Genomic DNA, 26,589 nt, shown 5'->3' on the forward strand with positions numbered 1-26,589 from the left:
AAACTCACAGCTAGCCATTTGAAAACTGATTCTAAAGTCTGTATGTTGGAGGTTTCTTCAGACACTTGAATGCATTCATTGAGTTTTCAAATTAATTCACTTTGCCTTCAGCATCACTGCGATACTTGCTGGTTCAATTTCAGTCCTGATGATGCCAACAATGCTATGGATTTATGGAGCAGTTGAATAATCGAAAACTCTGAATATAAATAAGAAATGGAAATCAGAAGCGTGGGAGGGTTAATGTAGGCAACAATAAAAAACAATTTATTGATTGTTTGAGATCATGTGGGAAGAAAAGAATGACCATAAATGGATGCATAACATCTTAGCCCTTTCTCTCACAGAAATACTTTTAATTTCTATGTAGTGATGCCGGAGGAGCTTGAATGGAGACAGACAGATAGATATCTTTAGGGAGCACAACGTTTTGGGACTAAATATCCAGGGGCAGGTGGTATTAAGTTGTTGGGAGACTGAGAGAAAGCAGAAATCTCATAGTAAATGTCAAAGAAATATCCATCTTATCTGTTTATTACCCTACTGCATTTCTTAATTAAACTGCCACGATCACCCCATCATTGGAGAACTGGTATGTTCTAATTTATGACATATTTGTAATGGAAAGAATTACTTTCTCAATGAGGCTTCAAGAAACTAAATTTGAGGAAATTTGGAAGGAGTGGAAAAAGTATATTTCCCCAAAATGCCCTTCTTTTGTTTAATTTTTCTTTTCTTCTAAATGTAATTTTTTATTATTATTATGATTTATTTTTTATCTTATTTCACATGAAAAGCACCCCATGTTCTATTTGTGTGTTCTATAATTTCATTGTAAAAAGTGGAAAAGTTTGTTCACTTCATATTTGTATCTTATTAAGTATGTTTATGTAAATGTATGAGTAAAACCAAATAAAGGAAAAACAAAATGAAAAAAAAACAAAAACGATCCTGACAAATAAACTGCCATGATCGTCTGTGTTTGTATGCTGCACTGTATTTTAATAGTCGTGTATCACAGCTGTTACCCTGCACTATATTCAGTTTTAACAGTTTTCTTCATCTCCTTGTATTTTTATATCTGGTAGATTTTTTTGTACTTTGTACTTTGCACTACTAACTTTTTTACTGCCTTTTTACTAACATGTTTTGCAATATGGAACTGTGATGCTGGAAAGTTGAATTTCCCTCGGGATCAATAAAGTTACTATCTATCTATCTATCTATCTATCTATATAGTACGCACTTCATGACATACCTCTATCTATTTATTTATCTATCTATCTATCCATCTATCTATCTATCTTTATTACCCTACTGCATTTCTTAATTAAACTACCATGATCGTCTGTGTTTGTATGCTAAACTTAATTGAAACTATAAACTTTTGCAAATCAAAATGAATAATCAGGGGCATTTTCTTTTTTAATAATGTAGTAAATACAGTACCTAAAAGCAGAACTGAGAGGCTCCGACGTGTACGGGCACGCCCACGCTTCCCGGACGCGAGCCCGTATAACGTAACGTTATACCCGTTAAGGACATGACGTCAGTACGTGGCTCTTGAGCCTGCCCGAAAATGCTCTCCCGTGTTGTTGGATTTGGAAAGAGAGCAGCGGCAGCAGCACTTTGCGGTGAAATAATACATGTTTATCCTCGAGGAACACACAAACAACCCGCATGTGTTTAAACTTAAGTAACTCGCCTTCCCATTGAGTGGTGAAACGGTGTTTTTCGGGGGAGACTCCGACGGGAAGTTTGAGTGATACCGTTTTTCTCTCCCGGAGTGATGTCGAATCCTGGGACTCGGAGGACCGGGTCCAGCATCAAGATCAGACTGACAGGTAACTAAAACACCACACCAGAGAGAGAAACAGCTTTATACCTGTGAGATAAACATGTTTCACCTCGCTGCTGTAACGTGTTGCTGCTGATAAACCCGACCTGAGGAGCCTGTGAGGCTCTCTGCTCTGTTTGCCCAAACATCCGGTTTCTGTGTGGCAGCACTAGTGCTAGCTTGTTAGCTTGAGATGCTAACCAGAGAGGACAGTCAAAGAAGCTGCTCACTCTCATGTTGGGTTCACTAGTCTGCGTCTTACAGGTTCACTGGAAACACCGGCTCTTGAATGCCACGTTTATAAACTTTATGAATAGCTAACACACTTGTTTCCTCTCCAGTTAGCATTAGCTCACAGTAACATGGTAGTTACCATTGACCGCTAACGCTTTTTGCTAGCTACACCCATTTTTTGGGGGGTTGACCAGCCTGAACCTTTAGCTGGACCTGACTGCGACGAGCTCTACACCCGGGATGAACGCTTTATGTCAGCCTCTCTGGGAATCAATCTGTCGGTAGATTGTGACATGCTAGCCTAGGTTACCCATGACTATTGATTGTCATTGCTGTAGCAAGACAAATGCTGAACTTATCCATACCCACAGAGAAGCTTTGACACGTTTGCTGTTTTTGGGCATCATGTACTCAACTCTGTGTTCGTTTTGGGGTCATCCTCTCCTCTGTAAGGGCACATAGGTGTCTCTCTCTTTCTTTCTTTCTCTCACACACTTAGGGACACAGCTGGAACAATGTTTTTTTTACTGTAGCTAATGGCTAGCCTAGATCACCCATGACTATTGATTGGCATTGCTGTAGCAAGACCACATGTTTGACTCAACTTATCCATACCCACAGAGAAGATGGACGTGTTTGCTGTTTTTGGGCATCATGTACTCAACTCTGTGTTCGTTTTGGGGTCATCCTCTCCTCTGTAGGGCACATATAGGAGTCTCTTTCTTTCTTTCTTTCTCTCTCACACACACAGGGACACAGCCGGAACAATGTTTTTTTACTGTAGCTAATGTAGATTGTGACATGCTAGCCTAGATTACCCATGACTATTGATTGGCATTGCTGTAGCAAGACAAATGTTTGATTCCATGAACTTATCCATACCCAGAGAGAAGCTTTGACACGTTTGCTGTTTTTGGGCATCATGTACTCAACTCTGTGTTCGTTTTGGGGTCATCCTCTCCTCTGTAAGGGCACATAGGTGTCTCTCTCTTTCTTTCTTTCTCTCACACACTTAGGGACACAGCTGGAACAATGTTTTTTTTTACTGTAGCTAATGGCTAGCCTAGATCACCCATGACTATTGATTGGCATTGCTGTAGCAAGACCAAATGTTTGACTCACCTTATCCATACCCACAGAGAAGATGGACGTGTTTGCTGTTTTTGGGCATCATGTACTCAACTCTGTGTTCGTTTTGGGGTCATCCTCTCCTCTGTAGGGCACATATAGGAGTCTCTTTCTTTCTTTCTCTCTCACACACACAGGGACACAGCTGGAACAATGTTTTTTTACTGTAGCTAATGTAGATTGTGACATGCTAGCCTAGATTACCCATGACTATTGATTGGCATTGCTGTAGCAAGACAAATGTTTGATTCCATGAACTTATCCATACCCAGAGAAGAGCTTGACACGTTTGCACCTTTTGGGCATTCAAGATGTTTATTGTCACGCCGGTTATACAGGTACAATCGTGTGAAATGCTTTTTCTCCATTAAAATAATGGTTATATTACAATTATAAAAGGAAATACTTTGTACAAGGGCATATTAAGAACATATACATTAAGAACATACACAGTATATACAGTATAAGATATATTTTTGGGTGAGAAATCTGTGTTCCTGTTTTGGGGTCATCCTCTCTGTAGGGCACATATAGGAGTCTCTTTCTTTCTTTCTCTCTCACACATACAGGGACACAGCTGGAACAATGTTTTTTTTACTGTAGCTAATGGCTAGCCTAGATCACCCATGACTATTGATTGGCATTGCTGTAGCAAGACCAAATGTTTGACTCAACTTATCCATACCCACAGAGAAGATGGACATGTTTGCTGTTTTTGGGCATCATGTACTCAACTCTGTGTTCCTGTTTGGGTTCATCCTCTCTGTAGGGCATATAGGAGTCTCTTTCTTTCTTTCTCTCTCACACACACAGGGACACAGCTGGAACAATGTTTTTTTTACTGTAGCTAATGGCTAGCCTAGATTACCCATGACTATTGATTGGCATTGCTGTAAGCAAGACCACATGTTTGACTCAACTTATCCATACCCACAGAGAAGATGGACGTGTTTGCTCTTTTTGGGCATCATGTACTCAACTCTGTGTTCGTGTTATGGGGTCATCCTCTCCTCTGTAGGGAACATATAGGCTTCTCTCTCTTTCTTTCGTTCTCTCACACACACACAGGGACACAGCTGGAACAATGTTTTTTTACTGTAGCTAATGGCTAGTCTAGATTACCCATGACTATTGATTGGCATTGCTGTAAGCAAGACCACATGTTTGACTCCATGAAGTTATCCATACCCACAGAGAAGCTTGATACGATTGCACCTTTTGGGCATTCAAGATTCAAGATGTTTATTGTCACGTCGGTTATACAGGTACAATCGTGTGAAATGCTTTTTGCTGGGAAGCTCCATTAAAATAACAAGTTAAATTACAGTTATAAAAGGAAATACTTTGTACAAGGCATATTAAGGATATATACAGGCATATTAAGAACATATACATTAAGAACATATACAGTATAAGATATATTTTTGTGTGAGAGATGTACTCAACTCTGTGTTCGTGTTTGGGGTCAGGCTCTCCTCTGTAGGGCACATATAGGAGTCTCTCTCTCTTTCTTTCTTTCTCTCACACACACACACGGGGACACAGCTGGAACAATGGTTTTTTTACTGTAGCTAATGTAACCCCACTGGGCACCCAGGGGCCTCTATTCAAATGGAAATGACCACTCTGTGCCGCTGGGCAGACGCCTTGTCCTTCTTCTTCTTGATTCAAAAGTTGAGCAAACACACACACCAGAATGTGCTTGCCCGTTGGATTTCATATTTCTTCTTGCGTTTTGTACACACAGGAGGGCACATCAAGTTGTATGATTGTGATGGATGCTTTTTTGAGTAAAAGTGCTGAGTTGCCACACAGCTGTCTGTTTATTTTCCTACTCTGTATCTCTCTTTTCCTGTAACTAGATTTCAAGAGAGCGGAGCAGGCATCATTTTTGACAAAAACAAAATAGGCTCACAGATCTGACATACTTCTTCACTTATCGCACTTTTTGCTCATTTCAGTTTAAGTTTATCTGTACTGTCAAGTATATCACATACAGTGTGTCTCCATTGGCTATCCAGGCTCACAACAGCCATGGCTCCTGGTCCAGCGCAAACCCTCTTGGAAAAACTCCCTCCAAAAACATAACATACAGTGTAAGGGACATAAGTTAGGAAATAATAGGATAGAAAGGAAATTATACTTATACAAAAGTTCAAAAGGGAGTAACAGTTAGAAATGGAGCTGCACAGAGGCTTTTTCCTTTGTAAAAATGGAAAACATTCACCGGCTGTGGTTTCTCAGATGTGGATAGATGGATAGATAGATAGATAGATAGATAGATAGATAGATAGATAGATAGATAGATAGATGTACTTTATTGATCCCAAGCTGAGAAACTCTTGTGTTACAGCAGCAGGTTGTCCAGACAGTGCATAGGAACCGTAAATACATATCAACACCAGAGATAATATCTATAGTATACACACAATATAAATAATATATTAGAATACACTATAAATAAACCAGACTACTACAACTAGCTTAGAAAACATAAAATACGAACATAGAATAATAAAATATACTATGTACAATATCAAATTGTGCAATAACATACTATATATTCAAATATTGTCTGGCTTTCTTAGTTTTCTATGATAGTAAACTGAAAATCTTTGGGGTTTGGACTGTTTGACAGACAAAACAACACATTTGAAAACGTCACCATGGGCTTTGGGGACGTGTGATTCACTATCTGCTGATATTTTATAGACCAACCAAGTAACCGATTAACCAAGAAAATAACTGATAGGTTAACTGACAATGACAATAATTCTTAGCTGCAGCCCCAGTTGGAAGAAATATAGTATAAAGTAACACCAAGAAGTGATTCTAGTGGAGAGCAGTACGCTATCAGACAGTTGTGTTTGACATGAGTGAAGCTGAAAGAAAGTAGTGTAAGTGTGTTTGGATGTTTGAGACTGTGGAGGGTGTGTGTTCTCTCATTATTTCAGCTCAGATGCAAACAGAGGTTATTGCCCCTGACTGTGCCCCGCCCCCACAGGTATGAGTGGAATTCTAATTGGGTGAGGAATGTGTGATGAGCCAATAGGGAGTGCAATGCTGCCCGGCTGGCCAGCGCTGTGTTTAGTCTGTCAGAGAGAGAGGGGTTGTTTGGCCTACATCAGAAAGGCCTGTGTGTCTGTGTGGCAGGGACGCAGACAAAGACCAGGCAAGTTTGACACTGGTTTATATTTCAGAGACTGCGGTGGGTTTATATGGACATGTTTTAGCTAGCCAGGAGAGGTGATTTTGTGGGCAAGCTTAAGTAAGCTGAAGGAGAATTGCTCTATAAGAAAAGCGTCACATTGTCTTTAAGTTTCGTGATCTAATTAGATGTGAATGGAAGGTATTCGACTTCATAGAGAAACACTGGCTGAAAAAGATGTTTTAGGACTGTGTATTGAGCCTAAATACTTTATGAAATTGTCTGTAGCAGAGTATCAAACACCATCAAGTGCAGGAAGTGGGCGCCAGGGCTAGGCAATATGATGATATATGTTGTGAAAACCATATAAAAATGTCTATCGTTTATATTTTTTATATATCGTTTCCATCGTGATATAGACTAGGCCTATATTTATTTCTTTTTTCTCTATAATTTCACTTAAAACTGTTATGTCGATGTTGCACTCAAGTTGTTAAAATGAGAAAATACTAAAGTATTTATTTCACACAGGAGTATACAAGTATACATGGCTTGAAATTACCTAAGATTTATTATTTGATAATGTTTAAGTGATATTTATTACTTTTTTTTAATTTATTTATTTGTATTTAGGATGTCCCTTGGTATTAGCGAAACTTGGTTCTTTGCACAACATCAAAAAATGTAATTTGTTTGGGAATGAATGAGCTTTATTGTGAAAAAAAAAGGCTGTCTAATGAATGAAAGAATCCGTGATTCAGCAGGATTAATGTTAATTTGCTTAAGGAAGCAGCACGTGCTGCTCGAGTTTTGTTGCCAGGTAGTCGGATTAAACACCAATTTGCCCGAGTGTTAACACAGGGCAGCGTCAGGGCAGCAGGTGAATTGAGATACTCACAAGAGGGGGGATGAAAAGTGGGAGAATGAGGAGAAACTGATGAAAAAAAGAGCAATAGAAAAACAAAAAGGACACAAGAAGCAGCTAAGGTGTAAAAGAGAGTGAGAGAGGAAAGGGGGGAATCATGCTTACTTAGGAAGCAGCATAAGCACTTCTAATCCTCTCACTTACTGAGCCGGCAGCTTGAGCAGAAACACATATACACTCACAAAAACACACAAAGTAAATGGAGAAATTGAGAATAGAGAGGCTATGAATGTGACACCATTGCTCAAACAAGCATCAATACGAGAGATGCAGTACGAAATATTTGTTTTTTATATTTCTTGTTTAACAACTGATTTGTGAGTGGCTCATGGTGTTAAAGCTACTTTTTCTAGGCCTATTTGTCTGGCGCTTAGCTCAAGAGACCCGTTCGTCATCCTGCGTGTGTGCTTAGATGCCGGTGCAGGGCATGTTATTAAGTAGGTGAGATATTTGCTCACGTGCCCGCTGGCCGCTGCGTTTGTTTTGCTGAGAGGAGAAGGTACACAGGAAGTGTCATCGTTGTAAGCTCATATGGGTCACTCTACTCCACTTGTAAACCTGTGTGTGTGTGCACTCTGAAACAGCACAGGCTACTCAGAAGGATCTTAATATTCACACTTCTTTGGCTCTATCTGTGATCATGATTATTGATTTCAACGAACAGATAGTTCACAGCACCTTGGCATCCGTTCTAGAGAACTGGACCATTATCTTTGATTTAAGAAGCTTTAACGAGCTTCTAAGCTTCTGCGTTTTTATGGTTCCTGTCTTTACCTGAAATATAGCAAGTGCTCTCTGTGCTTAAGGTGCAAGAGTGGAGCTAAATTGCAAAAAAAATATTTGTGGGAGATGGTTGATTGGGCTAAAACATGTTGTGGCTTCAAATTCCTTGGTACGGAGGTAGCTCCCTTTTTCATCATCTCCCTTGAACTGTTTCTGCTTGTTCCCTCAAGATTGAATAGAACTCTTCCCCCCGCTGGCTCTCTCCAGCTCTCAGGTTTTTAAAAAAAGAAAGGACATAAATGCCAAAAAAGAAAGCGGCAGCGGGGGAAATTGAGAACCAGCTGAGCTGTAGCTGTGTGTGTCTTTACCAGCCGTGACCTTGGCAGAATGAGGAATTTCCTGAGACGCTGAGAAAGGGCCTGTCACACATTCAGTGCCACAGAAGAGCTGGTCAAGAGGCGGAAAAATGAGGGATGTGGGGGGGAAATTGGGGGTGTCCCTTGTCTCTGGGAAGAGATTGGAGGATGAGAGGGGTGGATAGCAGAGCGGTGGCAGTGACAGAGAGAGTCTTCCTCTCCTGCTTGTCTGAAAGAGGAAGCAGGGGTAAATTAGAAACTTGAGTCTCTCCCACTCCAGCTGCGTTTCTTTCATTGTGTCTGTGTAGAAAAGATGAGGTCTCGGTGTGGAATGTGTGTGAGTCAGGAGGAGGAGGAATGGAAGAGGTCGATGAGGAAGAGGGAAGGATATCCTACAGCCATTCTCCACGGGTTAATCACAGGAAATAAACCACGCTACGCCAGACACATCTACGCAACCACACAGTCACCACATCCTAAACCGCTGGCTGGCTGACTGACTAACTTCCTAGATGGCTGTCTGGGCCAAACCAGATCATACCAGATTGTAGTTGGACCTCAAAGCTATGATAAGGCTTTCAGGTGGTGTAGCAAATCAGTCTGCACCAGTTTGAATAGATCATAAGATGCTTTTGTTTCTCTGAGCCGAGACAATACCAGCAATCTTCATCCCTGAAATGTTGCCAATACAATAACTAGGGGTGGGAAAAAAAATCAATTCACCTATGTATCGTATGTTTTTACGATTTTAAAATGCCAGAATCGATATATTTGCTTCATTTGAGTCTATGCAGAGGTAGAAGGAAGTTACCGCTTTTATTGTTGTAGTCGGAGTAACCTGTATCCGTCACCAAAACAAACCGCAGCCTGACGCAGCGAGCCGAAACGAAAAAGTAGAAAACGGCGGAGGGTCCACGTGGATACAACCTGCACTCTCATATGGTAAATCCTACATGGTAAACACTACACATACAGTAAAATATGGAAACACTTAGGGTTTTACACATTGCCAGGAAAAGCAGAGCTAGACATCACGGCTAAAGCTGCATGCTAACTCTGTCATGGACAGGAAACATTAAAGTATTGCGGTCAAGCCAGCCGTCACTCGCATCTCCGTGGTCAAATTCACCAGAAGTATAAAACATGTTACAATGACTTATATATTTGACTTCAGGACATCTCTGACTAAATACGTGCTGAAAATCAAACATTTTTACTGTATCAATTTAGATATTTTCCAAAGTAAAAGTCCCTAGAAGTGTATGATTTAAAAAAAGTTAAAAATCGTAATATCAAATCGCAATTCTTGTAGAATCATAATACTTAAAGGGACTGTTTGTAACTTCTTACACGTATAAATCAATCCTGGTCAGTGTCCCAAGCGCGCTCGCTTGTGGATACGCTGTTCAGACTCAGACTCCAACACAAACTACACGGAAGCACCAAAACCGCAAAGTTCTATCTAGTGAAGCCCGTCTTGCAAAACAGCGTTGGCCGCGGTCGGAGGATGCGGGGGAGACCGTAGCTTTGGTCTCCAGGGCCGGAGTCTCTGCTGTACTCTGCTCCTCTGCTGGCCTGCTTGCCTTCACTCACACACCGCGCTCGTTCTCGCTCTTTTGTACCACCTCACGTAAATGCGCGCACACTACACACTGCAGAAGAGTTAGTTTAGCTCTGACTTTCGTTGACTTAACGGCCAAAGGTGTCGCTGTTAACAAGCAATTTCTGTTTCTTAAAAATCGCAATACATATTGAATCAGTACCCAAGTATCGTGATAGTATCGAATCGGGAGATATGTGAATCATCCTAGCCTTAACAACAATCCCACCACTGGTCCATTAGCATAGATTACATTTAGGGTTGCATTAGCCCTGACAATTACTTCCATTATTGATTAATCCGCATATTACTATCTTTATTGAATCTGGTCATTTTGTCAAAAAAAAAGAATAAATTACAATTTTCCAGAGTCTGAGGAGACATTCAAATATCTTGCTTTATTTGATCAACAAGTAACAAATAATAAAACCAAAGATATTTAATTTATAATGATTTAAAACCGAGAAAAGCCGCTAACCCTCACATAGGAAAAGCTGGAACTAGCAAATGTTTTGCATTTTGGCTTAAAAAATAAGCAAATGACTAATTGATTATCAAAATAGAGTTACTGATTAATCAACTAGTTGTTTCAGCTCTAATAGTAGTGCATGAAACCCAACTTAAAGTTCTGGTAGATATGCACAGGAGGAAACGGAGTCTTCAGAAATTCAAACCAATGTAGGGGATAACAATCCTCCCCCTGCCTCTCCAAGCCCGCGTCTCCCTCGTCTAACTGGATAAAGATGATTGACATGATATAGTTACACATTCCACCTCTTCGGTCAGATGGGCTCCCTTTTATTTTATCTTGAAAGAGAAGAGCAGAGAAATGGGGCCACGGGTATTTCACAAACAATTCTGTCACATTCTCACGTTTGTTTCTTGCCACCAAACACAGCAACGTATCTTAATTACCTGTCAGTCAGTGTTCGTTCATGAAAGCTATCTGCCGAAAGGGAGGAATCCAAATGGTAATTGTCTGTACATGCGTGCAGCACACATGTTGCTCCAGAGTACCTCACATTCCTTGGTCCACTATGGTGTTTGTAAAATCAGCCCAACATTGCTGCTCTTGAAATTTGTTCTGCTGTAATAACATTGAAACTAACTAAACGATTCCATGGAACCAGGAAAGGGTTTGTTTGTTGACTCACCTTCATACTGACACTGAGGTTGTGCTCGAAATTCCATACTAACATGCTATTTAGTACGCTAAAACAGTATGTGAGATCTTTCTTTGTAATTACAAAACCAATAGTATGCAAATTGCATACAATTTCCGGTGAAATATTACAGTATGCAACGCTGGACACTACGGCGGCATAAATATCCCCACAGTGCAATGCGGTAGTAATGATAATGTTCATAACAGACGTTAATAACGCATCAATTTAAGTAGTAAGTATTTCACTTTGCTAGGCGTAACATTTTTTTTTTAATTAGGTTCACATGAGGTTGGCACGGGTTACCATGGTTACACGTCTCCAAACGGCAAGGAGGCTCTCAGGAAGTGACGACGTAAATTACTGCCCAGTGCGTCCGAAAAGATACACTACTGTGTATTCACACAAAATTATGTTGAACAGTATGTATTGGAAATGTAGTGCATAGTATGAGATCTCGGATGCAGCCTGACATTCAGTAATCATACTGTGACTTTCAACAACAGCTAGTGGCACTACCATTGCTCCGTTGCCTAGACATAAGCATCAAAACTAAAGTTTGCATAGTTTAATATTGTATAAGTTTAGTCATTTCCAGCCTCCAATATCTTATAAGGCAAAAATATATACCTTGAAAGCGTAAAAACAACTATCTACTTTAGGTTTAAATTGGTCTTTATCAGTGTGATCTGGGGCCTGTACTACAAAGCAGGATTTGGGGTTAGCGAGGTAACTTCAGGGTTAACCCTTCAGGGATTTAGGTCCTACGACGGTGGTTCACTTCTTACCGGAGTAGATCGCCATGGTAACTTATGCTGAACACCTAACCTGCTCCTGTTTTGAATTATGTCTTAAGTCCGTTTCACACCGCCGGAGTCGGAGATGCAGCTGAGAGAAGGCTGAAATAGTCATACACAGCACATCATTATCACAGGGCATAATATAGGCTACAGTAATCTATTTATCTTTTTATGTTTTGAAAACTATTGATATCTCACTGCCCCATCTAGATGAATATATCTGACTTTTGTGTATTCTGTTAAATTAATAAATCTGTTAATTTGCGCATTCACACATCGGCAATTTTTTTCTTTTACCAGCTGTCCTTCCTGCATTTGGCATCTTCAACTGTGTTACTTTCAGCCTGGATTATGTGTTTCACGTCTTTGTATTTGTCAGATATTGTAGTTTGCTCTTGGTTTGTAAAATGTGCCGCTCTGCTGACAGAAGACTTGTCCATGTTTGTGATCGATCATATGCTGCAAACACCGCCCCTGTCATGTTAAAACGCTCATCCAGACTGAGAAACCTTGCGTTGATTTACCGAGTTGATAACCACCTTCGGAGGATCGCTTAGCGGAATCTCGTTTGTCAGGGTTAGTTAAGTGAGATAGCGAGAACATACCCTGGGTATGTTGAACTCATTTTGTAGTACAGACTTCTGGAAGTATAGGGGTTTAAGATGCTGACCGAGAAATCACAACATCCTTCAGAAATGTTTTTGTTTCTAAAGCTAATTCATGTACATTCTTTGACCGCTTAAGGCCCAACAATGGGCTTAAAAGCTGATATTTACAGCTGGGTATTTATACATGCAGTGTAAATATTATTATTATAGTTTTCACGTCAATAACACCTTACGTTGCTCTCCCTTTTTGAGTGCATTACCTCAGTCTTGCATACAAACATGCAGCTTGTTTTTGTTCAATGGCCACACTGCCCTATAATCAAGACCTGTGTTTGTGACTGACTGGACATGATTGTGTTTCTAAGAATTAGTTTATTGTGGTTCAGCTGTGTGTTTTTTTTTAGTTTTACAGCAGTGTTCACTGAGCTGACCTAGAATGACACATGCCAGCTCTCGCACCATGCAGACCGTCTGGCAAACAACTAACAAGGAATTGCACACACACACCCACGCACACACACAATAAACTAAATACTTAGCACACACTTACAAACTCTCAAAAGAGTCTGGGTCAGCATGAGCTTTGCTCGCTGGATCCACAAAGATGATGTGGCAGAGAAGGCATCCTGCCACTCTCGCTGTGGGCGGCCTGTGGATGTGAGCTAGTGTGTGTGCAGAGATCCTGACACTAGCCTATACTTTACTGCTCATTCTTGTCTGCACGTCACATAAGTTTTCCTGCTCATTACCATCCCCTGGCATTCATATATTATATCCTGACCAGTGTTCTTCCTCCACAGATTTATGTGCACCAGCGTACATTTATACCAGCCTACACACCAAGAGAGCATTTACATATTTGTGTGTGTGGCATTTTGTTCATAATGATTTTATCTTTTGCAGTGTTATGTGCCAAGAACCTCGCAAAGAAAGACTTCTTTCGTAAGTACCTTTTTATTGCGCTCATTTTCATATGCATGAATCTTAATATTATGACGATCGGTATGCATGATGAGATGATTTCAATGAGGGTCTGTGTGTGTGCCATCAACAACCAACACTGTAGACAAATCAGTTGCTGTTCTGTGTCATCAGATGATCGTATGCATTTCATCCTAAGTCTGCCAGGATAAGGGTCTTCATTTCCACCAGTTTCACCATGCTATGATTACATTATGCACCACCGACAACCAAATAGACTATGCTGTTATTGGGTTAGAGCTATTCAAAACGCAGGCCAGCCTCAGTAAAGGTACAGATAAGAAATATCTGCTAAATGTCTGCAGGGGTAGGAAGCTGAGCTTTGTTGTGGAGATATGCTATCTGCTGTACTTAAGCCAATTGAGATATTTCTAATACGTAGATATGATCTTCTTTGTGATTCAATGTGGTGGATGCAAACAATTAATTTGAGCTGTGTGTGTGTGCTTGTGCGTGCAGGCCTGCCAGATCCATTTGCCAAGGTTGTGGTGGACGGATCGGGTCAATGCCACTCTACAGACACAGTCAAGAGCACACTGGACCCCAAATGGAATCAGCACTACGACCTGTGAGTCTCCTACACCGCACTCACAACTAATACACACAGTCACTGAATGTTTTCTCACTGGTTTTATTGTTTCGATTATAATAAAATGTAACGATTAGGGCTGTCAATCAATTAAAATATTTAATAGTGATTAATCGCATGATTGTCCATGATTAATCGTGATAAATCTCACATTTTTTTATTTGTTCAAAATGTACCTTAAAGGGAGATTTGTCAAGTATTTAATACTCTTATCCACATGGGAGTGGGCAAATATGATTGCTTTATAAAGATGTATGTATGTATATATGTGTTATTGGAAATCAATTAAAAACACAAACAATGACAAATATTGTTTATTTAGCATAAAAATATGCTCAATTCATAACATGGCAAACTCAAGCCGGCAACAACAGCTGTCAGTGTGTCAGTGTGCTGACTTGACTATGACTTGCCCCAAACTGCATGTGATTATCATAAAGTGGGCATGTCTGTAAAGGGGAGACTCGTTGGTACCCATAGAACCCATTTTCATTCACATATCTTGAGGTCAGAGGTCAAGGGACCCCTTTGAAAATGGCCATGACATTTTTTTCCTCGTCAAATTTTAACGTAACTTTGTAACCTCATTTGGCGTTATTGAGCCCGCTACAATATCAGAAAGATCCATTGTTAATGCGTTAATGAAATTAGTGCCATTATACAAAAACGTTATTATCGCGATAACTTTGACAGCCATAGTAAATACTGGAGAAACATGCAGAATACATGCTGGGTAGGTGGCTCTACTCTGATGGTTGCCTCTGTGGAGGATTTAAAACTGAGCCCGCTACAACCTCCAAAAGATCAATTGCGTTAATGTGTTAAAGAAATTAGTGGTGTTAAAACGAATTTGAGTTAACGCGTCATTAACTTTGACAGCACGAGCAACAATATATTTAGAAGATTTGCTCTGGTGTTGCAAAAATGAGGGCTTGTCTTACAATATTTCAACTAATATGGAACTTTTTTTTAATGTTTCTTTTATTAATTTAATAGTTGGGCGACACATTTTTCCTCAAGACATTCAGATTGCTCACACTGATACCAGACTGTGTTGAAAAACATGGAGTAGACATGTGAGAATCTTACATCTCTTTTTCAGCTACATCGGAAAGACAGACTCCATCACCATCAGCATATGGAACCACAAGAAGATCCATAAACGACAGGGGGCGGGCTTCCTGGGCTGCATACGACTGCTTTCTAACGCCATCAGCAGGCTAAAAGACACAGGATGTAAGTCTGTCTTTTTTTGTTGTGGCTAGCTGATTGTAAATAAACGTAAATGCAAATCACGGATGTTAATTAAACAAGAAAAGCTTTTGGTTCACATTTTTCTTCCTCCTCCTCCTTCCAGACCAGCGTTTAGATCTATGTAAACTGAATCCCTCGGACAGCGATGCAGTGCGGGGGCAGATAGTAGGTGAGGTTGGACACACTGATACATTATCTGAACAAATGACCCCCTGTCGCCTCTCTCCCCGTGTTTTGTTTCACTGTGTGTATATCCTGCCCTCCCGCTCTATCACACTGTCATCTCTCTGACCTTTCCCCACCTGCTTGTTTCCAGTGAGCTTACAGACACGAGACCGCATCGGCAGCGGAGGCCCCGTGGTGGACTGCAGAGGACTGTTAGAAAATGATGGGTGAGTGTGTCAACAGATGTTTATGCTGCCAGCTCCATGTAATAACACTTAGAGAAACAATTACTTGTTGTCACATTGTTAAATGTTTAAATATGTTAAATTATTCTATATCGCAGTTGTAAGATTGAGGGCCCGTGTCCACCAAAGCGCTTTCCCCAGCTGAAAACGCTCAGCTGGGAGTGCTTGAGAGTGCTTTGGAGGTGCAGCGTTTTTTCAGCTGAGACGCTTTGGTTGCATCTGGTTGCTATGATACGGAATATCTGCGGAAGTAAACATGTAGGAACAAGGTAGAGTGCGTGGTCTGGATGATGGGAAGGCTGAAGCAAGTAGGGAGGGAGGACAGACCTGTTGGTCTATGTCGGTTCATGAGATTTTGACGAGCGAGGAAACATCTCAGCGAGTATGATCGTTCGGTTCAGATGGGCTTCAGTCTCAGATCAACTTTATCAACTCACACAGGGAAATTTGTTTGGTCCAGTGCTCCAGACATGACACAACATAAAAGTCCACAGTAAAAAAACAATAGCATAACATAAATAAGACCACAACATCTGATCACGTCTTTGTGGTAGGCTATTTGTCCCACCCCTCCTCCACTGCGATTGGACAGCTGGGTGAAAAGTAACAGTGACGAGCACAAAGTTTTACCCAAATTCGACCTGAAAAAACACCAAATATGCAGTGCTCTGTGCAGAAAAGACGCTCGGTGTCTCGCCACGCCACTGGTGTTTTTACCATAGTGTAAATATGTGTCGCTCCCATTGCAAAGCATCAAAACAATAAGCTGGCTAAGGAAAAAAAAGCTTTGGAGGACACATCCCGTTAGAGTAATATGATGAAAAGCCACTGCCTTGTTTTTCATCATTGGTAATTTCACAGTTGATGCTTCTCTTGATGAAGCAACAGGGATATTTACTTTTCAAGCTGTGGGCAAAAAAATCAACTAAAATACTTTGTCAAATATCAGCCTAAAAGTTAGTAAAATTCTAAATACTTTGGTTGATATTTTCATGAGGGACTTAACGCCATTCTTCATAAAGATATTCTCACATTTGACACAAACATGTCCAATATGTTTTCAACTGGGTTGTTTGGTGACTGTCCTTAGCATACGATTCAGAAAAACATATTTTAGCCACCTAAAAAAATCAGTTTAAGTGTACGCTATCTTTAGAATATTTTCACAGCTTTACCTCGCTGTCAGACAGTGCATTGCTTAGCTTCTGTGCCGGTACTCCTGTCTGCTTCTCCAAACTGGGAGCATGCCAAGCACCATCTGAGTTACTGTATTTAACATTAATACACTGACTATAAGGATGTATATATACTGTATATGTAGCAGCGTCATGTAGAAACCCACGTCAGGTCGCATGTGAAAAAGTTTTTAGAAGGGCTTGAAGGGAAAATGGCATTTTGACGCTAAAACATACATACTTTGACCAAAATTTTAATGTTCGTATTTGAATACATAAGGATCACCACTGGGAAGCTACAGAATGATATAAAAACAATTTAACTGATTAAATTCAGTCTTATTCTAATACCGAGGCTCTTCTTTGTCATGGGATGTCATGTGAAGTTAGACTGAGACCTATTTTGGTGCTTGCTGTTTTTGCAAGATCTCTTTAGTCATAGTTTCCATTTGTTTGATCCTCTCCCAATCTCTGTTACTCTGAGTTCACAGTAAAAGCAGTTGACTTATCATGTGCTTCAGTAAAACAGAGAGGAGATATGACTTCAGTGGCGCGTGTGTTTGTGTGTGTCTGTAGGCCTGTGTTTGAGGGATGTTTCAGCGAAGAGCCGCTGCCCTACTCCGACCCCACCGGCGCGGCAGGAGGCGGGAACTGTCGGCTCGACTCGCCCGGTCAGGAGGGCCGTCTTCAAACGCAGCGAATCCGAGGGCAGGACTCGAGAGGCCACGGCCACACCCCTCAGAACAGACCTCATGGGCACCAGCCGCCTGACCTGCCTGAAGGATACGGTCAGCCAAACATTACTCTTCATATTTAACTGATCTCTAAACCTCTCATGTTATAAAGTCATGTAACATCTTTCTTCTTCTTCTTTTTAAAAAAACAGAACAACGAACAACAGTGCAGGGCCAGGTGTACTTCCTTCACACGCAAACGGGCGTCAGCACCTGGCACGACCCTCGGATACCACGGTAAGGATCGCACTCCGCTTCACTCATGTCTAGTCCAAGCACAACCTGAAAGGAGATGAACCTTGAATAAACCCCACTGACAAACTAGGTCATTGCAGCAGTGGAAGAAGAGGACATAGAGGAGAATATAACAGAAAGAAAGAACAGTAGACATCACCACACACGGGGATGTATTGCAGCAAATATACTGCATCTTTGTAATGCTCTGTAATTTAAAGGATTATTCTGTTGGGACTGGGAAATTTCACACATTTAAATTGAGAGATATATTTAGAAATTAATGAAAATAGGCCCCCACTACATGCTGTTCCCTGATAGACCCTACTTCTGGTCCATGTTCTCCTTGTTTTGTTTTGCACTAATTACACCAACAGATTAAGAGAAAATCTCAGTTCCTTTCCCTCGGCCCCTGGCGCCTGGGTTTGGATCAATATGAGGGGTTAAGAACGTACAGTATGTAGGGTTAGAATTGAGACAGACGTCTGATTGAAGTCTCACCAAGTTAAACCGGTGCCGTGGATTATTTCTGCTGCTGGCTGCGGTCTCAAGTCTTGTTACTTTGTCACCGGTGCAGGGACCTGGCCAGTGTGAGCTGCGAGGAGCTTGGGCCGCTTCCAGTGGGCTGGGAGGTCCGGAGCACCGTGTCGGGCCGGATCTACTTTGTGGACCACAACAACCGAACAACACAGTTCACAGACCCGCGCCTACACACCATTATCAGGTACGCACATGCACGCACGCACACGCTTGAAATACTCTCATGCATCCCTCGTGGCGAAATCAATGTACACCTGAGTGGCAGACGTCCATGACGCATACCAAATAAGTGGTTTCAAGACTAATCTGCCGTTAATCTAATCTCTCGTGGCTGTAATGCTGAACTCAGACTGGTTCTGAACATGACCTACTAACGGTCATCAGCTCCGTTAATGACGCTCATTCGTGTGATTTACAGAAATGTGGGCTTATAGTAGATTTAGCTGCTCTGGGCGGATGTAGTGTGTCTCTTTGCTGTCTTTCTGTCAACTCTTCATCTGACCGTCTATCATGTTGTCTCTTCCCTGTCCTCCTCTACTTCTTCCCACCTCCAGCCAGCAATCCCAAGCGAAGGAATCCTCACAAGCCCCCCAGATGGATGTGGGGGGCGAGGAAGGGGGAGGCGGAGGAGTGGGCGGCGGAGGAGGAGACGGAGATGTGGCGGCGCGCTACGAGAGAGACTTGGTCCATAAGTTGAAGCTGCTCCGCCACGAGCTGTCCTTGCAGCAGCCTCAAGCAGGACACTGTCGCATAGAGGTGTCTCGAGAGGAGATCTTTGAGGTGGGTGCACACGTCGACGTTTCTCTCCCATGAACCATAACCAGACAACGATGCCGTCTCTCCCATACGCACGCAGATAGATCAGATATTTGTACAAATGTCGAGCTGTGAAAGCAGCGTGGATCGAGTGGGTGGCTCCTGTGAAAGTTTACATTCATACAGACGCAGCCACACTCCTCCTGACTCATGCACCCGTCACAACAACCTATTCTTCTCAGCGTCTTTCTCTGGAGAAGAGCACAATAGCAGCACTGATTGTGCATATTAATAAACTGTTTAGCGGAACGTCACTGATCTAAACGGGCTGTGTTGTGGAGCTCTAATTATTTCTTTTGTCTGTGATGATGTGGGTCTGTGGGTAGGGATGTCATGAGAACAGATACTTCCGGTACCAAGTCGATGACAAAATTCTGAAAACGTGACGTCACTCGTTTTTCTACAGACCCGTAGGTATCGGGGATCGGGGCTCAAGACTAACGGCGTACCCTCCTCCTGGGGACGATAGAAAGTTTCGCTGATAATGCGTTCATGCTCTATTCAGTAATGTTATTTTGGCGAAGGAAAATTATAACGTTATCATGATGTGTTCAAATGTAATATTGCAAAATTCAGTTTTTGGCGAGAAACTTGAGGCGGATCATCAGGGATTAATGATAAAATCGCTAAAACCAGAATGCAAACGGTAATAAAGGAGTGTATGTTGAAGTACATGGGATTTATTGTTTTGTTTTTTACAGTGGTATCGAGAATTTCACTGGTATTGGAATCGACTACTACATTTCTAGTATCATGACATCCCTATCTGTGGTTATGTATTAATGTTGTGTGTTAATGTTGTGTGTGTGTGTGTGTGTGTGGTTATAGGAATCATATCGACAAATAATGAAGATGAGGCCCAAAGACCTGAAGAAGCGTCTGATGGTGAAGTTCAGGGGAGAGGAGGGCCTGGACTACGGTGGGGTGGCCAGGTAATTTGCTCTGAGCACTTCTGCGTTTGTTGTAGGATATCCATTTTTGTCAGGAAACTTGTCCAAGCATTGCAATTTGAAGTCACATCCCATGAGTCTGTCTTTTACCTCCCTGCTAAATTCAGTTCAAGTATACATTCATAGGTCTATATTTTTTTATAGCTAAACAAATCAGAATTATGATACAGTTGAAAACACTAAATGAAAATGAAGTAATGCAAAAGAAAAAAAGTTGAATACCTGCACACTGATGGCGTTATTAAAAGTGTTTCTTTTAAATTGAAATATATTTAACTATATATAAAAATTCACACTTCATTTACAGCTTCTTAAAAAACAACACCATAACGTTAATAATACTTTAACGGTGCTCTATACGATATCCAAAGCATTACTATAGCATCAAACAACTATTTGCTATGTAAAGTTATAGTTTTTATTATTATTAAACCTTTATTTAACCAGGTACGTCTCATTGAGATTAGAAAATCTCTTTTTCAAGAGAGCCATGGCCAAGACGGCAGCAATCGAGTGTTTCAAACAAGATACACGCTAACATTTAAAACACATTTTATACACAAAAAACAAACATGAAGTATCAAGTCACAGTATACAACAAGTGTTACAGTTTTCAAACATCAGAGCCAAACTAACAGTAAAAGACACATCGCATAGGACAAGCAGACAGGGAGATGTGCTGAGAGCCGTGTGGAAGCAATAGAAATGCTCCCAATCCCTTTAAAAATACTTTTGGGAGTGTTGTGGAAAAATTCCCAAGGCCTATTTTCCCCCACTCTGCCATTGTCTTTGAATGTCTCAATTTGAACAACATAAACATTGGACATAAAACAACTCTACGTGGGAAAGAAGTGCTACATCTATTCATTCGAGCTGCTAGTTTCAAAATAGAAGACACATTAATACAAGACTACATTATTATTTTTTTTTCAGTTTTCTCATTGTTAAATGATTAATGAATGTGTAACCAAGTTTCTCTGTGAGTTTTGAACATTTGTTAACAATACTGTGTTTGTCTGCAGGGAGTGGCTGTACCTGCTGTGTCATGAAATGTTGAACCCCTATTACGGCCTGTTCCAGTACTCCACAGACAATATCTACACACTACAGATCAACCCCGACTCCTCCATCAACCCTGTGAGTACACACAAACAGCACATTAAGCACTTCACGGTAGAACTGAATAAGGGCACTCTCTGACCCTATGTGTCTGTCTGTCTGTCTCTGTCTGTCTCTGTCTGTCTCTGTCTGTCTCTGTCTGTCTCTCCGTCTGCGTTACCGTCTTTCAGGACCACCTGTCATATTTCCACTTTGTGGGCCGTGTGATGGGCCTGGCAGTTTTTCACGGTCACTACATCAACGGGAGCTTCACGCTGCCCTTCTACAAACAGCTGCTAGGCAAACCCATCCAGCTCAACGACCTGGAGACCACCGACCCGGAGTTGCACAAGAGCCTCGTCTGGATATTGTGAGCGAACGCACCTGCACACAAGTCAATCTGAATTATTTCTTACTTTATATCCGGCACTGTCCCCTTTTGGATATGAGTAGATTCTCCGTTTCAGCGTTAACTTGTTCTAATACTCTTTGCGCAGAGAGAACGACATCACTTCAGTCCTCGACCACACGTTCTGCGTGGAGCACAATGCCTTTGGGAAGTTTTTACAACATGAACTCAAACCTAACGGCCGCAATATCCCCGTCACTGAGGACAACAAAAAAGAATACGTAAGGTAAGAACAGTGAGATCGTTATGCTCCATCTTTAATGTGGGTGTTATCCAAACTATGCCCTTGATACAGAACGTAAACAATATACTGTCTTGTCGGCAGAAAGAACTGTTGTGCACAATACTTTTGCCCGTTTATTATAATGTACTTATTTGGCCTACGCAATGTGTGTTTGTATTTTTCAGACTTTATGTGAACTGGAGGTTTATGCGAGGAATTGAAGCCCAGTTTCTGGCTCTACAGAAGGGATTCAGTGAGCTCATCCCCCAGCACCTCCTCAAACCTTTCGACCATAAAGAACTGGAGGTACATGTGCTGTCCAAGCTCATCACTTGCATTATTATGTGGCTTTTGAAGTCTTAATATACTGTGTTTGCCACAATTGCTTCTTATTAATCTCTTCCTCTCACCCTCAACCCCCGCCACTCTTCCCCTCCTCCTCAAAACCTCTCCTCCAGTTGATCATCGGCGGACTGGGGAAGATAGATCTCGCAGACTGGAAGACCAACACCCGCCTGAAGCACTGCACAAGTGAAAGCAACGTGGTGCGGTGGTTCTGGCAGGCGGTGGAGGCCTTCAGCGAGGAGAGGAGAGGACGCCTCCTGCAGTTCGTCACGGGCTCCACCAGGGTTCCCTTACAAGGATTCAAAGCGTTGCAGGGTGGGTCATGGACTGGCTTAGACACCACACACACACATACTGTACTCACATCAGTTACTATGTTCATTTGATGCTAACATTTGGTCTGCTTATTCAATTTATCTGTAGTCCTGAGGATTCATATAAAAAGACCCCTCACACATACTGGCAGTATAATAACTAAAGACAGGAAATGCCCCGTTTACTAAGTTTGAGCCTAATAATGGTACATTTTTGAGGACATTTTACTCATGTAAACATATCCCAACAACAATATATAGAATATGGAGATGAACTCGGATACTTACAGACTTAATTTAGGGCTGCAACTAACGTTTATTTTCTTTAGCGATTAATCTGACGATTATTTTTGTGATGAATCAGTTAATTGTTTTCACTATAAAATGTCAGAAAATAGTGTCAAAATCAAAGGGGACGTCTTAAAGGAATAGTTCACCCAAAAACAATATAAATTGTATATAGTACTCATCTCCTCAGGCTCACTTTGGTCCAAAAGACATAAAACATACTGAAAAAACTTGCTGAAAATTCCTGTGCAGCATTTTCCAAGTGCATTTTTGGATCATCCAATGCTTTGTTTAGCAACAGTTTAGCAAAAAATAATTGTGTTTTGATTTCAATGAGCCCACGAATGACTACAACTTGGATAAAGTTGCACAGGAATTTTCAAATGTTTCGGTTTACTATCAAGTATGACAAACAAAAGCATTACATTTTCCCATTTTAGAAGCTAGAAACAGCAAATGTTGTAAAAAAAAATCAGAAACGATTTATCGATAATCCAAATAGTTTCCAATTAATTCTCTTGTCGACCGACTAATCGATTCATCAACCAAACAGCTCAGCTGTAGATTCAATTTTACACTGCATGCTCGTAGAGATGTCCCAATTTTTGGGAGGTTTTACCCTTTAATCCAGATTCAAGACTTTTTATTTTTCAGTATCTGCAGATAACGAGTCCTCATTCAACGTTTATATTGTTCGACACACTCAAAGCACATAACCCACAGAGGAGCTGAATTAAAAGTTTTGGAAACAATTTCAATCAAAACAAAAACGACTCTAAATTTAGAAAATATATCCCGCATCAGATCTGTTGTGGCAGCAAGTGTGGGTCAGGATCATGTCCGCACATGTTTTAGAAGACAGTTTAATGTGCAGTTAAATGACATTAGCAGGCCAATGAAAGCATCAACTGATTTATTTGGTAAACTTTGACATCTGATGTGAGCTTCTATACCATGTAAAGATTGCTGAGTGTTCCGTATACCAGAGTAGAGCAGTGATAACTAGAATGTATATGTGTAAGGTTCTACAGGTTCTGCAGGACCAAGGCTCTTCACCATCCATTTGATAGACGCCAACACAGACAACCTGCCCAAGGCTCACACATGGTGAGGACACATGAAAGAAGGTTTCTTTTTTTTTATATTTGCAGAAGACATGTCACTAATGATGCTTTTTCCGTCTCTAGTTTTAACCGGATAGACGTCCCTCCCTACGAGTCTTACGAGAAGCTCTACGAGAAACTGCTGACGGCTGTGGAGGAGACGTGCGGCTTCGCTGTGGAGTGACGGAATCCGCCGCAAAACCAACATACAACAGTCACAACTTGCGCTTGCACTTGCACACAAACTATTTGACTTTTGACAACACATCAACAGAATATCAAGTATACGCGGAGTATACGGAGTGGCCAAGCATCACAAGAACACACGGTCTCTTGCCACCTCCTCACCGCCGGACTGTTAGCGGGGGGTTAAAGGAGGAAGCACAGCGGGAGAGGAAAAAAGGAAAAAAAACAGACAAAAAAATAAAGTATTTTAAAATTTTTCAAATGTTTTGAAGAAGCATTTTTATCCTTCAGTTTTAACAAGCTATGATGTCATTCTTCAGAATGTCTACCGCCACAGTGACTCCCCTGACACGCTCGAGTCAACGGACAGAACTGGCCAATCACATTGCGAGCCTGCGAACAGAGACCTTGAAATCGGACGCGTGAAGAACAAGGCGGAGACTGATTGTCTTTCTGTCTGACAAGCTGATTTGATTGACTAGTATTCATGCTTCATGTTTAACCACTGTCGTGTATCAGAATGTGTGCATGTACGTGTGATTGTGTGTGTGAGACGGCGAGAGAGTGAGACTGTATTTGTGTCTGTGTGAGTGAGTGAGTGATTGAGTGAGTGTGTGTGTGTGTGTGTCAGGCATGGCACCCGGTTAACGCTGTAAAAAATGATCAAATGAGCCTGCTCCTCTGTTTGGTAACTTTTTTGTCTCCTCCGTTTGTATCTGCGACCACTCTGATCCACTCTGATATTTTATTATTTATTACTAAGTGATTACTGACCAAGCTGCTATATGCTCTACAGAGAGCCCACACTAATCTCTTCATCACCCCCTCTACCAGAGTTGAAGGGTCAATTCACTTGCAATTCAAGTAATCCACAAAGTGGGTTTTATTGAATTACGTTATTTTTTTTTATTTTTTTTTTAACATTCATATTATTGCAGAGAAATACTCTTGTTAGTGTATGAAATCTGTTTCGGTGTTTTGAATACCATGTTACATTTATTTGACATGAAAGCCCCTAATTTTGAAATCTAACTCTACTGACGTTCTGGAGAGGTCCGAAAGGCATGACCTGGATATTTAACAAAATGAGCCACGAGGATGGAAAGAAGGAGTCAGCTTCAGGAATTCTTTTGGTTGTGTGTAACATGTATAATAAAATCTCACAAGCCTTTTCGTACATGTTTCATCATCCATTTCACCATCTTTTTTTTTTCTCTTTGTGGCCCTGATGTGTCTCTGCCCGTCTCTTTTTCTCCATAGCCTGTATGTTAGAAAAAAAAGTAGTTCTCGTCCTCAAGACCACCATGAATGAACAAAGTCTCTTTGCAGTCATTGATCCTCCAACGAAGTGAATGAAATCAAAAACCTAAATGTTGAGCAAGTAAAGTTGGGATTTGTCATAGATTGATTATTGAAGACTGTTAAGCAGTATCATTTCAATCTGCATTTTCTAGGTTCTGAGTTCACTGTGTAATGGATGCAAGAGTATTGTAACTTACAATGTACTAAACATTTATGAAAAAATACAATGTAAATAAGATTATATTAAAAGAAATTAAATTGAAAATACATTCCTTGAGTTGTGTGCATTATTGTCTCTCTCTGTGTATATAAGACTATCCAAATCAATCAACAAATATTCTCTGTATAATAAACCTTGATGTATTATTTACATACTATTTGTAGGCAGAGGAGGCAAGTCAGTGTTATATCATTAATCTTTCCAGCTGTCCAAAGAGTCCAAATCTGTTACAAAGCTTAGTGTGCAGTGATAATTGGGGTTTTGGCTATCCCATATTATTATTATAGTTATTATTATTATTATAATGGAATCATATTTTTTCAGTAACACCATAATATATTTTTGTAGTGTCACTTTACTGTTCTTTTCTTTGTCTTTTAAAGGTCTCATATTGTAAAAAGTGAGATTTTCATGTCTTTTATATTATAAAGCAGGTTTAAGTGATATATAAATACTGTTAAACTATCAAAGCGCTCAATATACGGAGAAATACACACAGCCCGTATTCAGAAATTTTGCGTTTGAAACAAGCCGTTTGGATTTCCGTCCTTTTGTGATGTCACAAATATACAATATATAGATCATTACACGGTTTTAAACGTAAACATTCTAAATGTGTCCCATTTTATTTCCTGTTGGAGTGTATGTGAATTACATCAGATGACAGGAAGTAAACATGGACCCTAGGATTGCAATTCTGTGGCAATGCCGTTGAAACGCACTAAAACAGAGTGTTTCAGACAGAGGGTAAATACAGGTATATTCAGGCAGACAGTATGAGGGAAATCATTTTTTTTTTTAATTAAAGCATGTAAACATGTTCTAGTAGAAACACAAAATACAAGTATGAACCTGAAAATGAGCACGATATGGGACCTTTAAGTTTTGTACATGTA

General features: G+C 40.8%; 1 protein-coding gene across 2 annotated transcripts; it reads left to right on the plus strand.

Annotated features, from left to right (window-relative positions):
• The first annotated feature begins 1,544 nt into the window (after positions 1-1,544).
• On the plus strand, positions 1,545-25,745 carry smurf1 (SMAD specific E3 ubiquitin protein ligase 1). Of its 2 annotated transcripts, none has more exons than XM_037792369.1 (18): positions 1,545-1,844; positions 13,426-13,464; positions 13,963-14,071; positions 15,195-15,328; positions 15,450-15,515; positions 15,663-15,738; positions 17,508-17,719; positions 17,818-17,902; positions 18,477-18,623; positions 18,994-19,219; positions 20,084-20,187; positions 21,228-21,342; positions 21,495-21,673; positions 21,801-21,938; positions 22,121-22,241; positions 22,394-22,595; positions 23,905-23,989; positions 24,070-25,745. In XM_037792369.1, exons 1-18 carry the CDS (start codon positions 1,790-1,792, stop codon positions 24,167-24,169), a joined length of 2,193 nt encoding a protein of 730 aa, XP_037648297.1. In that variant the 5' UTR covers positions 1,545-1,789; the 3' UTR covers positions 24,170-25,745. The 2 variants fall into 2 exon arrangements, with proteins under 2 accessions (XP_037648297.1, XP_037648298.1); XM_037792370.1 differs by having other exon boundaries at positions 23,914-23,989.
• The last annotated feature ends 844 nt before the right edge of the window (positions 25,746-26,589 follow it).

Source organism: Sebastes umbrosus, chromosome 14 (genome assembly GCF_015220745.1).
Source record: "Sebastes umbrosus isolate fSebUmb1 chromosome 14, fSebUmb1.pri, whole genome shotgun sequence".
In the NCBI taxonomy this organism is placed as follows: Eukaryota; Metazoa; Chordata; class Actinopteri; order Perciformes; family Sebastidae; genus Sebastes; species Sebastes umbrosus.

Excerpts from the sequence above, each read along its gene's own strand:
- smurf1 (XM_037792369.1), top strand. The coding sequence starts at position 1,790 with ATGTCGAATCCTGGGACTCGGAGGACCGGGTCCAGCATCAAGATCAGA. Across the intron at positions 15,329-15,449 it reads CAGGCTAAAAGACACAGGAT|ACCAGCGTTTAGATCTATGT; the intron begins GTAAGTCTGTCT and ends TCCTCCTTCCAG. Across the intron at positions 18,624-18,993 it reads CGCCTACACACCATTATCAG|CCAGCAATCCCAAGCGAAGG; the intron begins GTACGCACATGC and ends TCCCACCTCCAG.